The sequence below is a fragment of the Muntiacus reevesi genome, chromosome 10 (assembly GCF_963930625.1).
Source record: "Muntiacus reevesi chromosome 10, mMunRee1.1, whole genome shotgun sequence".
Taxonomy (NCBI): Eukaryota; Metazoa; Chordata; class Mammalia; order Artiodactyla; family Cervidae; genus Muntiacus; species Muntiacus reevesi.
The window spans coordinates 16715399-16730731 of NC_089258.1; the positions used below are offsets into that span (position 1 = coordinate 16715399).

The 15333-nt window shown below is 51.6% G+C and overlaps 1 protein-coding gene across 9 annotated transcripts in view; it reads left to right on the forward strand.

The window, feature by feature from the left end:
• WNK2 (WNK lysine deficient protein kinase 2) overlaps positions 1-15333 on the forward strand; it is a 146152-nt gene that overhangs the window by 42560 nt on the left and 88259 nt on the right. For all 9 annotated transcript variants that reach the window (XM_065946745.1, XM_065946744.1, XM_065946747.1 and 6 more), the window contains exons 3-7: positions 1085-1257; positions 1490-1710; positions 5199-5356; positions 8020-8108; positions 10298-10517. In XM_065946745.1, coding sequence (XP_065802817.1) covers positions 1085-1257; positions 1490-1710; positions 5199-5356; positions 8020-8108; positions 10298-10517 — 861 coding nt within the window. The remainder of the gene's footprint in view (positions 1-1084; positions 1258-1489; positions 1711-5198; positions 5357-8019; positions 8109-10297; positions 10518-15333) is intronic.

A 15333-nucleotide genomic window follows, 5' to 3' on the forward strand; every position in this document is an offset into this window, starting at 1 on the left:
CGTAGGCCTCCACTGGTGTGCCCATAGGGGCTGGCGCAGCCGGGGGAGAGGCCTTGGAGGCGGGTGGCGTCCGGCTTGCCTGCACCTGCATGGCTGGAGGAAGCCCTGTCAGGGGCAGGACTTGGGCTGCCAGTACTGTGTGGCTGGAAGAGGCCTTCGTGGGTGTGAGGGCTCAGGACTGGGGTCCACACAGCTGGAAGAGGCGTGGGGGCTGGACTCAGGTCCAAGATGCAGGTGTCTGGAAGGGGCCTGGGGTGGTGGGGGGACCGGGTGGTCTTAGGCCTGAGATCTGTGCAGCCGAGGGCCCCAGTGGGTGGTGGGGCTTTCAGACCCAGGACCCCCATGGACTCACCGGGGCTGAGTGGGCGGAGGGGCTGTGTTCCCCTCCGATCCCCAGCCTCCCAAAGCGCCCCCCGCCCCCCCCCATCCTTGCTGATCCCTTGGTGGTGAGTGGGTTCCTCTGAGTGTGGAAACCTTCCCTCTCCTCCGGACATCCTCAGTGGTGCCGGTCTGGTCCCACCACCACTCTTCTTCTCTTCCTCCCTCCCACGTCCTACCTGGTTGCTCAGGGGTTCCCCCCGCCCCCTAGGTATCCAGGGTCCCGCACCAGGGCCTCGTCAGTGCGCTGGTTGTGGGCAGATGCAAACGCTACGTCCTCCTACTCCGCCATCTTGATGCTGCCTCTCAGAGGTGTTTTCGGGAAGAAGCACATGAGTATCGCCGTGTGGGGTTTGGAGGTATCTCTGATTCCCAGAGACGTTTTTGCTGAGCTTCTTGAGCAGGGAGAAGCTAATTTGAAATTGATGAGATATCAGGGTCTGATGTTCCAGACGTTGGAGAACCGTGAGCAGTTGTGCTGGCTTTATGAATCAGAGGCCTGCCCTGCTCTCTGTGGGGAAAACGGGGAAGGACTTGGGACTGGGTCGGATTTCCCTCGACCCCAGATGTCTAGTCCTTTCCTCCTGCTGGGCTGTGTGTTAGGAGCCAAGAGAGCGGCCTGGCAGAGTCCCCGCCCCGGCTCCCTGCAAGGCCGCTGCCTGAGGCTGTGCAGTAGGCCTCTCAGCCCGTGTGTGTTTCTCTCTAGGACCGGAAGCTCACCAAACTGGAGAGGCAGCGGTTCAAGGAGGAGGCCGAGATGCTGAAGGGCCTGCAGCACCCCAACATTGTGCGCTTCTATGACTTCTGGGAGTCCAGCGCCAGGGGAAAGCGGTGCATCGTGCTGGTGACCGAGCTGATGACCTCGGGGACACTGAAGACGTGAGCATGTTACCCACCCCGCCAGTCGGGCCCTTGGGGTGGGCTTGGCCTGGGGCTCAAGAGTTGCAATGGCTGAGGCCCCGGGCCTGCATCTGTTTGGGGTGGTCCTGGCTGGTGTGGCCAGCAGCCCTTTCTCAGAAGTGCCCCTGTTTAGGGAGTAAATATACAGCCCTCAGCAACTGGGGGCCCCTTCCCCGCACGAGCCGTGGGTGAGCCACACCCCCACCTGCAGGTATCTGAAGCGGTTCAAGGTGATGAAGCCCAAGGTTCTACGTAGCTGGTGTCGGCAGATCCTGAAGGGCCTGCTCTTCCTGCATACCAGGACGCCCCCCATCATCCACCGGGACCTCAAGTGTGACAACATCTTTATCACTGGGCCCACAGGGTCTGTGAAGATCGGCGACTTGGGCCTGGCCACCCTCAAGAGAGCATCCTTTGCTAAAAGTGTGATAGGTGAGCCCATCTTGTCTCTTCATGCCCCTGTGCTTCGGGGTACCTCCCCACCCCCCCGGGATCACCACCCTGCAAGTGCTGGCTCTCTGCCTGTGACCCCGATGCTGGCTGCAACCCTGGATGCCCTGTGTGTGCATCCCTTAGCTGTGTCCCTTGGGTGCTGAGGCTGACTGGCACCCAAGGGCCTGTGGACACTAAGGGTACTTGGGTGCGGGAGAGAGCTCTGGAGGATAGAAGAATGTGGGGACTTTGTGGTCAGTGAGGCTGGAGCTGCCTTCAGTGGACTGAGGGTGAGGAGGGTGCCCCAGACCCCAAGACCCACAGAGGGAATCTTTGGGGTAGTTTGGGGCATGGAGTGAGCATGAGGGGCATGGGGGCTGAGGGATTTCATGTGAATGGCAGTTTGCTGGCTATTACTGCCTCTGCATTTCTTATCCTCCTCAGAGAAGCTCCTCTGTGGCTGTGGCTGTCGTGAAGACATGGTCTGCAGTTCATGCCAGCTCTATGTGGGGTCGGCTTTGGTCCTGCACATAGCAGGCACTGTGTGTCCACCAGAGCTGGGGGGAGCCCTTCCTGGGTCTTGCAAAGAATGTGCTTGAAGGGGCTGTGGGGCATTTGTTGGGTTCAGGATGTCTGGAAAGTGCCAGTGAGCTGCAGGGTCAGGTGGCTGTAGGGTATGGCTCTGGAAGCTTGGATCAGGTAAGATTGGGAGAGCTCTCCTCCATGCCATGATGTGACGGCCTCTTCCCATATAGCAAGATGAGAGGTGATTAGGGCTTGGCAAGTTCATGGTTTTGTTGTATGGTTGGAGATAGAACTTGACCTGTTTGTGGAAAATGGAACTGCTGGGAATCTGGAAACTTCTCTGGCAGGCTAGTGGTTTTGGGATGTGACAACATCTAGGACAAGGTAGCCACCAGGTGTCTTGTGAATGTGAGGCCTCTGGCTGAATGGGGGAGCTGAGTGGTGATGCAAGGGTTGACTAAGGCCTCGGTTCCCTGTCTGTGAAATGGGTGGAGCAGGTGAGGGCCTGGCTGTGGGCCCCAGGGGCTTGGGGGTACACCACCAAGCCTCTGAGCTGCCAGAGGTGTCCAGGCAGGCTTTGCAGATTTGGCTTTGGAAGTCAGGGCTTCTCTGACAGCTCTTTTTCCTCTTGGAAATGGACTTTCCAGTCGCTGAGTGATGTGGTTGGGTGAGATGAAGCCTGCGTGTTTCTGGAGGCACAGTGAGCCCCACACAGTGTCTGGCTCCATGGGGCTCCCTGATCACCCCACCTCTTGCTCAACTGGAGCCCTCGAAGCTCCACGCTCGTCAGCACATCTAAACAGGTGGTTTAGACAGGGCAGCAGGGCCCTGTCCCCAGCAAGGGGCCTCAGCTGAGCTGGGGTGTGTGGTCAGGTGAAGGATCCCGCAGGCCTGTGAATGAGGCTTTTCCCTCCATGCTCTGTCCAGGGTACAGGGGGGCAGTTGATACTGTGGACCCATTCGAGGTGCAGCCGTCAGAGAGGTTTTGTGCAGATAAGACGTGGTTTGAGATATCTGGCGGTGGCGGCCTCCCAGAGGTTCCCCATGACCCTTGTGGGGTTTGTCCCTGAGGGCCACTTGGATCTGATGCCGTCATGATGTGCTCTCACTGCGTTTGTGCTGGCCGGGCCCTGAATGGGTGGAGGTGAAGTGGGCGCAGTCCTTCCTGCCGGTGTTCACAGCCGTGGAGGCTGGGACTTGGGGGATGCAGAGCTGTGGGGCTTAGGAGGTGCACCCAGAGGTCCCCGGACACATGTGTGTTTGGGTGCTAGCACACACACATTCTTCTTAACATTTAGATTTAAACAGCTGTGTTGTAAGGAAAGAGAAAAAAGTTCGGTGTCTGTGGCCCTAGCACAGGTGCAAAATTGGCATCTCCCACCATCCCACCTTGGAGCTGGGCCCCCCACACACCCACTGTCCACTCTACTCCCACAAAGTCAGGACATCTTGGGTCCTTGGGGTATTTCTTGCAAAGCAGCATTTCTGGTTCCCAAGGGTCTCAGAAGAGACTGAGCTGATTGATCAGGAGTCCTGAACAGGTAAGTTGGGTCCTCTCTGAGCCGGCTTTGCTCCCAGCTGCTTACCAGCAGCCCTGAGGCTCCTCTCTCTTATCCTTGTAGATGGACATGGCCAAATGCCAAAATTTTCAGTATTATCGTATGGTTCAAAAACCCAAAAGGATGAAAAATTGCCAGTACAAGATCCCTTGAACTCCAGTTCTCTCTCCATTCATCATTATTTCTGATGGAATCTTCCAGAATTCTTTATGCATGTGTGTAACTCAACTCAGCATAGATTCTTGTGTTTTCCATTTTTTACCCAAACTGTTAACTTTTTTTTTTTGTAAATATATAATACATCTTAAGTTGAAATCATGGGTAAAGGAGAAAAAATTAAAATCACCCTTAATCTGCCTGCATGCCAGATACCCCCAAACCTCATGCTTTTTAACACACTAGTTTCTACTGTTTTATATCTGCTTTTTTAAAAAAACTGGAACGTTTGGAGAATCTTCCAAGGTCAACAAAGATGGAGAAGTTGAAATTAAAAGCAGTCTTATTGAAATTGATGGCCCCATTTCTTTGCATTCAGCTTGACAGATGCTCAGTTGAACTTTTTTATTTTTAATAAAAAGTCTGTGATTTTTTTTTTTTTGTAAAGTCTGTGATTTTTAAAGCAAATATTTGTCACAGAAAAATTAAAAACACCAGACTAAAGGAAAAAGCCATAACCCCACCTTCTAGATGAGTCATTTTGGTCTGTGCTTATTGTTTTATATGGGATGGTCAGCATGCATGTACAATCATATATTTTGCTTATTTTACTCAGTCTATGTGAGTCTATCATGTCCTTAAAAATTCAGAGTAAGCTTTGTTTTAAAATCTCTTGTGCTTAGAATGGATGGGCATAACACGTTGCTGATACCTGCCAGATGATTGGCGCCTGCCCAGCTGTCCCCAGGAGCCACCTTTAGTGAAGAGGATCACTGTCAGGGATGCTCTGTCTGTCTAGGGACATGGGGGCCTTTCTGGGCTTTTACAATTTACGTAGCTCTATGGTGACCCCAAGTTTTTGTCTGCTCTGGGTTATCCGGACCTGTAGCCAGGAAGGATATGCTCAGACTTCTGCCTCCTCAAAGAGAGGCACCTCCATGATTTCTGGCACAGACCCTGTCTCCTGGGAAGTAATGGTCTCCCAGCTCTGTGATCAAGGGATGGCGCTATAAACTGATCCACTCTTGAATTGGGAGGGTGTGACGCGGGGGCGGATTTGGGGGAACTTCTATCAGTAAAGCAGAATCCTGTTTGAATCCTGGATTCTAGAACCAATGGCGAGGAGCATGGGGGCAGGGCCCGTCCTGGCTTGTGGATGGGGGAGGAGGTGCGGGACTCTGATGAGAGGCCCAGGGGCCTCCGGGGCCCAGCAACCCCTGACCCTGCGTCTTCTGCTCCTGGGTGCAGGTACCCCCGAGTTCATGGCCCCAGAGATGTATGAGGAGCACTACGATGAGTCCGTGGACGTGTACGCCTTCGGGATGTGCATGTTGGAGATGGCCACCTCGGAGTACCCCTACGCGGAGTGCCAGAATGCCGCCCAGATCTACAGGAAGGTCACCTGTGTGAGTCCCCCGGCCGCTGGGACGGGCTGGCTGTGTGTCCCACCTTGAGCTCTGTGTCACGGGAGCCGTGTGAGGAAGGGGAGGAAGCTGTTTTACACATGGAGAATCAGAGGACTAGTAGGGGGTCTCCTAGCTTCCTTGGGGTAGCAGCAGTTGTAACGTGGGCTGTGGGTGGGCCCTGGAGCCTTCACTGGGGCCTCAGGCAGCGCTGCGGGGCTGGAGCACCAAAGGGGCCTCTCCAGGAGGCCCAGGCCACCGGTCTATAGAGACCCTCCTCTGTGCCACCTGGAGGCTGCAGGCTTTCCCGTCTTCTGGCATGTCCCTAGACTTTGATCAGATGGTTTCAGCTCTGAAAACAGCATCCTGTCCCCCCTCTGTGGCTGTCCTGCTGGGTGGGGAATGCAGCAGGAAGCACCCATCCCAGGGCGGCTGGGGCTTCGTGCCTGACTGCCCATCTGTACCTGCAGCCACCAGGCCCCGCCACCTGAGTGCTGGCCGCCTCTCCCCAACGCCAGCGCCCACCTCCCTGCAGCCTCCTCACTTCTGCAGAAGCATGAGGTGCTATGGCTCTTGGAACCCCAGAGCACCTGCCCTTATCCTGCCCTCTACTTTGAGCCCTCCCCGCAGGTCACAGCTTCTTACTGTCCTTTGAGTCTTCATTTTCAGTTATCTGTCAGTCATTTTTCTCACTCTAAGCACCTCCTCTGTGCTGCTGAGGGTGCAAGGTAGAAAGAGAGAGTCCTTGGTTAGTGGCACCAGTGGGTGTGGGTCAGATACCCGCAGAGGTGTGCCACTCCCCAGAGGTGCTGACCAGAGAGGTGCCCCATCGGCCATGGGCAGTGGTCCTCCGGGGGGGCAGGGAGGGACTCAAGGGAGGTTAGGACTTCTTTGCCAGGCCTTGGTGGAGCGCTGGGACCCAGGGTGCAGGTGGAGCTGCTGCTGACCGTGGTCCTGGTTGCGTGTGTGGATGGGGTGGTGGTCCCTCTGCTGGGCTTGGGGAGACAGGGACTGAGTCTCCGGGGCACATACTCCTTAGCCACCTGGGTTCTTTCAGCAGCACCTCTGCCCCCCATTTAGGCCCTGGGAAACAGGACACTGGTCAGGGTCCCAAGGCTCCTACGTGGACCCGTGTTGGTTTGAGTAAAGCAAGGCCTGCCTCCTTGAGGAAATCTGATGAAAGGTGCCTTCCCTGATCCTTGGTGTTTCCTCTGTTTGCTGTGACACCCTCATGCTCTGGGTCCCCTGGGCCCTCCCGCCACACCCATGCACTGGTCCAGCCTCCAGCATCTGCTCCAGTCCTTGGAGGGTCTTGGTTCCCTTTCTTCTCAGCTGCCCCAACTCTGTGCTTCTGAGCCCAGGGATGTGAACCCCTTCAAAACAACACCTTGTTCTGGCACGTTCTGCCACCACCTTCCAGAGATTTAAATGATGGTCTATATGCACACTTACCTGTGTTTGTAGCTTCTCAGACCACTGGTTCCCTCCCCTGTTAGGACTATGGTCTTTCTTTCTGGCATAATTAAATTTCTTTTTCTGTTGGCTTCAGTGGAGTAACATGGGGGTCTCATGTTCAAGGACCCCTCGCCCACTTTTAAAGCCAAGGGCTGTGTCTGTTACTGCACAAACTCCCCTGCATGTCAGACCCAGCATGACCCATTGGTTATGGCCAGATGTCCTAGGCAGGAGTTTGCTGGGCACTTTGGGGCCTCACGTGCACTCCTAGGGTACACTTCTCCTCTCCCCCATCCCTCTCTGTGGGAAAATGTATGCTTAAAAAAAAAAAAGCCAGGACGAGACCTTTGAAGACAGTCTTTTTGAAGGAGAAAGAACATGATGGTTGAGCCCTCACTGTGTTCCAAATCTTCAAAAGCCAGGATCCCCTCCACCCAAACCCCTCCCTGGGCAGATTGCAAATAAGCCCTGCCATCCAGCCCCTGCTTCTCTTGGAATCCCATCTGCTTGTGGGATCAGAACCCAGCTCCCCCCATGCCTCTGGCTGCACACCCCTGGTACCCGCTGGGTTTCTGGTCCGCTTTAGTACTCGGCCACCTCCTGCTCCTGCTGCCTGAAAGTCATCTGATCTGGCCGCCGGCTGTGGACCTTCATCGTGCAGATGCTTGCTTGCAACCCCTTCCAGCCACCAGGCCTTGGAAGTCAGCCCTGCCTGTGACCACAGTGTGGCCAGAGTCTCTGGTGGCCCTTGGCCAGCAATAGTGACCACACAGTGACTTTTGCATCCTCCAGGGAGGTATGGCAAGAAAGGCCAGCTCTTTAGGGTTCCCTGTCCAGCCTCTGAGACCCTCTGGGCTGCTGGCATGGGAGGTCCTGCCTGGCTGGTGTGTGGCCTTGGGTAGGTGTGCCTTCCCCCACCCCCACCTCCTCTGTGCAGTAAGAGTGCAAATGCTCCCTTGTGCGGAGCTGGATTAGGCAGAGTGAGCATCCTTCACGTCTGCTCTGAGTCTCCCCTGAGTCTTTCTCATCCTCAGACCTCACTACTCCCAGTAACCCTTCAGTGGGGCCTTAGAATGAAACGATGCCCCTGTCCCCCAACCCCAAACAAGCCTCTTGCACTTCCCGTTTTCTCTTCTACTGGGGTGAGTGTGAAGTGAGCAAGAAACAGACCCCAGTTCGATGTCAGGTGACTCTGCTCATGTCGTCTTCAGGGCATCAAGCCAGCCAGCTTTGAGAAAGTGCACGATCCTGAAATCAAGGAGATTATTGGGGAGTGTATCTGCAAAAACAAGGAGGAAAGGTGAGTTCCCAGGCAGCGCTGGATCTGGGCTGCTGCTCTGCCTGAAATCACATCCCAAGAGAAGGCAAGGGTTGGGAGACAGACCACTTCAGTCCACAGACGTACTGGGTCCCAACAAGCCTGCTGGGCAGTTGGAGGGCAGCCCCCTGCCTGACTTCTGCTGCCTGGAAGTCAGGCTTTGGGTGCTGTCCTAGAGTCCCCATCCCCTTTACTGGCTGCTTTCTCGCCCACCCAGCCTGGAGTGTGGGGGCTACTGGGGCCTCATCCTGCCCTTGTTGCTTTTTTTCTGTGTTGTCCCTGGCAAGCCTATCCATCCCCCCAGACTGGAGGACACCCCCATGCCAGGGTTCCCATCGAGCCTCATCCTGCCCCTCTCTCTCAACTCCAGGCTGCGACTTTCATGCACCTGTTGTCTGACCCATTTCAAAGTCCCACATTCAAGTCAGAGCCCTCCAGATGCCCCGGGACAAGCTCCCTCCTCAGATCAAGGCCCTTCCTTCCTCAGCTGGTCAGCCAGGAAGCTGGGTGTATGTTCTGAGTCTTCCTCCATCCTTCCTTCTTTCCTCCCCCCTCTCTCTTCTTTCCCTCCCTCTCTCTCTCCTCACTGTTCCTTCCTCCCTCTGTCTCTCCTTTCTTTCCTCCCTCCTTACTCACTCTCTCTTACCCACTCCTTCTTACCTTCCTTCCTTCCCTCCCATCAACCCTCCATCCCTCCTCCCTTCCTTCTTTCTCCCATCTCCCTCTCCCCGCTTCCCCCTCCCCTGCCCCTTTATCCTGCCCATTTCCCAGCTTCCCCATTCCTCCACGTCTCCCCTTAATACCTTTTCCTCATGGCAACCCACTCCAGTATTCTTGCCTGGAGAATCCTGTGGACAGAGGAGCCTGGATGGCTGCTGTCCTTAGGGTCGCACAGAGTCAGACATGACTGAAGCGACTTAGCTTGCATGCATGCGTTGGAGAAGGAAATGGCAACCCACTCCAATATTCTTGCCTGGAGAATCCCAGGGACGGGGGAGCCTGGTGGGCTGCCGTCTATGGGGTCACACAGAGTCAGACACGACTGAAGCAACTTAGCAGCAGCAGCAGCACCCCCTCATATTCCGTCTCTGCTCTTGCACAGCCAGCCCATGCCCCTTCCCCATGTTACTGCGCCCAACATTGACCACTGTCCTTTCTGTCATCTTTCATGTAGGGGCCTGTCCTGACCTCCTGAGTCTTCTCTTTTGCCCCCTGCACGTTATCATGTTTTGTTTCTTAAAGAGAAAATACTAAAAAACTGGAACTATAGCTCACATCAGAAAAGTACAGAAACCACCTCCCAGATCAGGACAGAGCCCCTGGGGGCTGTGACCTCTGCGCCCCTAGGGGCCCTGACTTCTGGGCTTCCCCAGGGTCCCCACAGGCATTTGCCAGCCTGTGTGAGGATTGCTCACCCTTCCCTCCCCTTTTCATGCACGGTGGCTCTCCAGGTGGCATGATTCCACCGCCTGTGGGATGTGTTACCCTCAGTAGAATTGGTGATGGGCCACTGGAACTCAGAGCCCATGGTGACCACAGACAGGAAGCTGGGAGGAATCCAGGCCCTGGACAGCACTGGGATCTGTTTGTGCCAGAGATCAGAAATTAGGCAAGCTTTTAGGGATGTGGATTTGGGCGGCAGAGTGGTCAGCAGGGCAACACGCCACACCACACACCCCCATTCCCGTCCTTGGGAGCCTCCAAAATTATCCCTGCTTCTTGGAGGTCAGGGTCCCTCGGGTGGTGAGCTGGGGAGGTTGGGGCTTGCCTCGTCCAGGTCCAGTTCAGTTTTACCTGGATCCACGGTATCCTATGACAGCTGAGAGCTCGCCAGCATCTCGGCAGGCTTTGTCTGGACAGTGCAGAGCCTGATTTAAAAATTCTTTTCTGAATTACCCAAATCTCTTAATAATGGAGATTTTTTTTTTATAATGAGAGGGAAAAAAAAGGTCTTAATAGAATGTAGTTAGGTGTGTTCAAGTAGCAGGTTCTTCCTCTTCCCCTGAGAGTTAGGAAATGCAGATGTACTGTTTTATGCTGCCCTCGGGGACAGAAATGCCCAGTGAGTGGTATGATCAGAGGACTTTCCCGGGGGGGTGTGAGGCTGGGCAGGTGCAGGACCCTTTCAGCTGGTATGCCCGTGCCCCGCCTGACAGCTGCCTCCTTCCCAGGTATGAGATCAAGGACCTGCTCAGCCACGCCTTCTTCGCGGAGGACACAGGTGTGAGGGTGGAGCTGGCCGAGGAGGACCATGGCAGGAAGTCCACCATCGCGCTGCGGCTCTGGGTTGAGGACCCTAAGAAACTGAAGGGCAAGCCCAAGGACAACGGGGCCATAGAGTTCACCTTCGACCTGGAGAGGGAGACGCCAGATGACGTGGCACAGGAAATGGTAATGTGTGCTTGTTCCTTGGCAAGTCTGGGTGCGTGCCTTGCACGTGTGTGGTTTCCAAACATTGGAACGAAGTCAGAAAAGGAGCGTGGCCCCTCAGTGGGTGTGCAGTTTTGTGAACAAGGATCCCCATTTGTGGAGTGCAGCCGTGAAGGACAGCATAGATTAGAATCACAGCGCTGCACGGTAGGACATCACCTTGGAAATGGTGCAGTGAGAGGATGTTGTGGACCAGTGCAGAGATGCCCCTGGGGACTTTAGCATGTTAGGAAGAGCCCTGTTTTGACCGGATTCTTGCTCATTTTGTGCAGATGTAGGCCTTTGAGTTTTGATCTTTATTTCACTTTGTTTCTGAGGCGCATTGTGGTCTGAAGAGCCTGGCGAGAGCAGGCGTATAGAGATGCTTCATATCACAGGGAGAAAGAGTATATGTGAGAAATAAATTAGACACTAATTTTTACTAGAAAATCTGAGCAAAAGTAAAAATCTACATGCTTATTGCAGTAGAGTGAGTACTTGGCTGCACCTGTCATAACCACAGAAGTGCATGTCCTTTTTTTTCTCTTTTTAAAAAAATAATGTGTCGTTGAAAATAGCACATCTTTCAGAAACACAGTAAGTCACACAAAGGTATGGCTGATGTTTCCTTTACAAGTGGATTCCCTGAACCCCAGTAGGTTTTTTTTTGATTCAGTAAAATGTGTTTTTAAAAATTGAAGTATAGTTGATTTACAATGTTTACGTGTGCAGCAAAGTGATTCAATTATATATGTTTATGTATTTTTTTGTATATGTGTATATATATTCTTTTTTAGATTCTTTTTAATATAGGTTTTTACAACATATTGAATATAGTTTTCTGTGCTATATAGTAGGTCCTATTTTTTTACCTGTTTTGTATATAGTAGTGTGTATCTGTTAACCCCAAATTCCTGATTTAACCTTCCCCTCCGTTGCCCTTTGGTGACTGTAAATTTGTTTTCTGTGTCTGTGAGTCTATTTCTGTTTTGTTCATTTGTATTGTACAATACAACTACAACTTATTTAATCCTTTTTTAAGATGCCACATATTAGTGATATTATGTGATATTTATATCTGTCTTTACTTCACTGTCTTTACTTCACTTAGTATGGTAATCTCTAGGTCCATCCATGTTGCTGCAGTTGACGTCATTTCATTCTTTTTTACAGCCGAGTAATATTCCCTGGTAGCTCAGTTGGTAAAGAATCTGCCTGTAGTGCAGGAGAGCCCGGTTCGATTCCTGGGTTGGGAAGATCCCCTGGAGAAGGGATAGGCTACCCACACCAGCATTCTTGGGCTTCCCTTGTGGCTCAGCTGGTAAAGAGCCCACCTGCAATGCGGGAGACCTGGGTTTGATCCCTGGGTTGGGATGATCCACTGGAGAAGGGAAAGGCTACCCACTCCAGTATTTTGGCCTGGAGAATTCCATTGACTGTATAGTCCGTGGGGTCGCAAAGAGTCAGACACGACTGAGCGGCTTTCACTTTTCCAAAATTCCTTTTATTTAAGGAATGATCCTTTATATGTGCAGTATCATGTCTTCTTTGTTCATTCACCCGTCCATGGACATTTAGGTTGCTTCCATGTCTTGGCTGTTGTAGATAGTGCACTGTGAACACTGGGGCGCATGTATTTTTTTCAAAATTGAGTGTTTGTCTTTTCTAGTTATATGCCTAGGAGTGAGATTGCTGGATCATATTGTAACTCTATTTCTTAAGCAACCTCCATACTATTCTCCAAACTGGCTGCATCAATTTACATTCCCCCCAACAGTATAGGAGGGTTCCCTTTTCTCCACATCCTTGCCAGCAAATGCAATTATTTGTACTTTTGAAAATGACCATTCTGACAAGTGTGAGGGGATACCTCATTTTAGTTTTGATTTGCCCTTCTTGAATAATTAGCAGTGTTGAGCATCTTTTCCTGTACCCATTGGCCATCTGTATGTCTTCTTTGGACAGGTGTCTAGTTAGGTCTTCTGCCCATTTTTTTGATTGGGCTTCATATATATATATATATATATATATAATCAGTTCAGTTCAGTTCAGTCGCTCAGTCATGTCCGACTCTTTGTGACCCCATGGACTGCAGCATGCCAGGCTTCCCTGTCCATCACCAACTCCCAGAGCTTACTCAAACTCACATCCATTGGGTCAGTGATGCCATCCAACCATCTCATCCTCTGTCGTCCCTTTCTCCTTCCTCCTTCAATCTTTCCCATCATCAGGGTCTTTTCCAGTGAGTCAGTTCTTCACATCAGGTGGCCAAAGTATTGGAGTTTCAGCTTCAGCATCACTCCTTTCAGTGAATATTTGGCTTTTATATATATATATATATATATATATATATATATATAGAGAGAGAGAGAGAGAGAGAGAGAGAAAGCTATATGAACTGTTTGCATATTTTGGAAATTAATCTGTTTTCAGTTGCATCATTTGCAAATGTTTTACTTCATTCTGTAGATTTTTTTGTTTTGTTTTGTTTATAATTTCCTTTGCTGTGCAAAGACTTTTAAGCTTAGATCCTGTTTATTTTTGCTTTTATTTTCATTACTCTAGAAGACAGATCCAAAAAAAATATTGCTGCAATTTTTGTCAAAGAGTGTTCTGCCTGTATTTTCCTCTAATTTTATTATATCTAGTCTTACACGAGGTCTTCAATCCATTTTGAGTTTATTTTTGTATTTGATGTTAGAGGATGTTCTAATTTCATTTGTTTACATGTAGCTGTCCTGTTTTCCCAGTACCACATATTGTCTTTTCTCCAGTGTATATGCCTGCCTCTTTGGGGGGTAGATTAATTGATCCTAAGTGTATGGGTTTATTTGGGGGCTTTCTGTCCTATTCCATTGGTCTGTATTTCTGTTTGCATGCCAGTACCATACTGTTTTGACAGTCATAGCTTTGTAGTATAGTCACAAGTCAGGGAGCATGATCCCTCTAACTCTGTTCTTCTTTCTCAAGATTATTTTGGCTATTTGGGGTCTTTTGTGGTTCCATACAAATTGTAAAATTGTTTTGTTCTAGTTCTGTTAATAAGGCCACTGGTAGTTTGGTAGGAAAGGACCCTGGTATGGCCCTGGAAGGTGGGCTACAAGGGTTGGAGGGGAGACTGCCTGCATAGGCTCTTGTGGGCAGCATATCTTTGCGACCAGCCTGTGCTGACCACTGGACCATGGAACTCTGGTCAGATGAGGAAGCTGAGGCTGGCCATGCCATGTAAGGTGTGGGAGTCACAAACCAAGGGGACCTCACATGTCAGGTGAGGGGTCCATGGAGCTTGGTTTAGGTGGCTGCAGCAGGCTGGTGCTTGGCAGGAGTGGGAGGTGCATGGCCACCCAGAACCATGCCCTGCACTTGACAGCAGCCTGTGCCTCTGCTGGCGTGTGTGGAGGGTATGACGTCCTGCTGATGACATGGAGCCCATGTCAGGACTCCTTCCCAGCTGCTGGTCACATTCCTGGACTTAGAAACAGACACCTCTGCTATAATCGGATTTAATAGAATTGTTTAGCTCCGTGGCTTCCCGGAGTATCTTTCTATGACCTTGCATAGTGCTGTTGAATTGCTGCGTATTTGCTGAGAGTTGCACTAGGTTAATTACCGGCTTATCTATTTTAGTATAGTAGTTTGTATCTGTTAATCCCTAGACCTCATTTGTCCCTCCCCCTCCCTTTCTCCTTTGGTAACCATAGTTTGTTTTTCATGTCTATGAATCTATTCTGTTTTATATATATCAATAGATTCATTATTTTTTAGATTCCACTTTAAAAAAGTTTAAAAAAAAAAAAAGAATTACCAGCCCATCAGTCCTATGAATTCAGGACCTTTCTTTTTCCGTACTGTGACATTGGTCTGTCCATGTTTTCTGCTGAACTTTAAAGCATAAACATAAGTAGCAATCAAGGTTGTGTATAGGCTGGTATCCTGTGAGCTGAGATTCATGAGGGTGAGTTGCATTTGGTGAGCATCCTGGAGGGACCATGGAGATTGGGAGTACCTGGCCTGCAGCTCTAGCTGTCCCAGTGTTAAGAGGATGGGAGGCAGGCCGAGGGCTGGGACAGCCCTGCTTGGAGATGAGGTAGGTCCCTGGGCGGCCTTGAGGGCTTGTGTCTGTCGACGTGCAGGCACCTCAGAAAGCACAGGTGATGAACAGTGTTCTCATTCCCCCGTGAACACTGCATAGTGGCGGTATGAGAATGACAGGGGACACAGATTCACGTGGTGGCATGTCCTGGAGGCAGCTGGGACCCAGACAGCTGGAGCCATCTGTGTCTCAGATACACCAGCCACGTCCTGCAGCTCTGGCTCCATTCTTGGTTTGTTCCAGACACTCTTCAATTATAGGATGGCGGTGCCCAAATGTGGTCTGGACCCCTTCCTAGGACCTGCCTACCTTCCTGAGAGGACTCATCCCTCCTATGGCTCAACATAGAGAGTGCCCATGGCTCCCAGGCCCTTGGGTGCATGCCTGTGCCTACAGCGGAGGCCGTCTTCACCAAGTCTCTAGCACCTGCCTGGACTCATGGGCAGGAGGTGTCTCTGAGAGTTCACAGCACAGGCCTTGGGCCCAGCTCTTCCCCCTGTGTTTTCTTTAAAAGCACTTTTTCATGGGCACACCCCCATGCTCTATGGCATCCGTGTAGAGGGCAGCACATCATTGTGTTCAGTTAAGGAATAATAAAAACCAGCACATACCCAGCACTCTGTTAAGAATCAGAATGAGCCCAGAGCCCCGGGTGCCTGTGATGAGCTGAAAGTGGCCGCATTTGCACAGTCGGGTCTTCCTCCT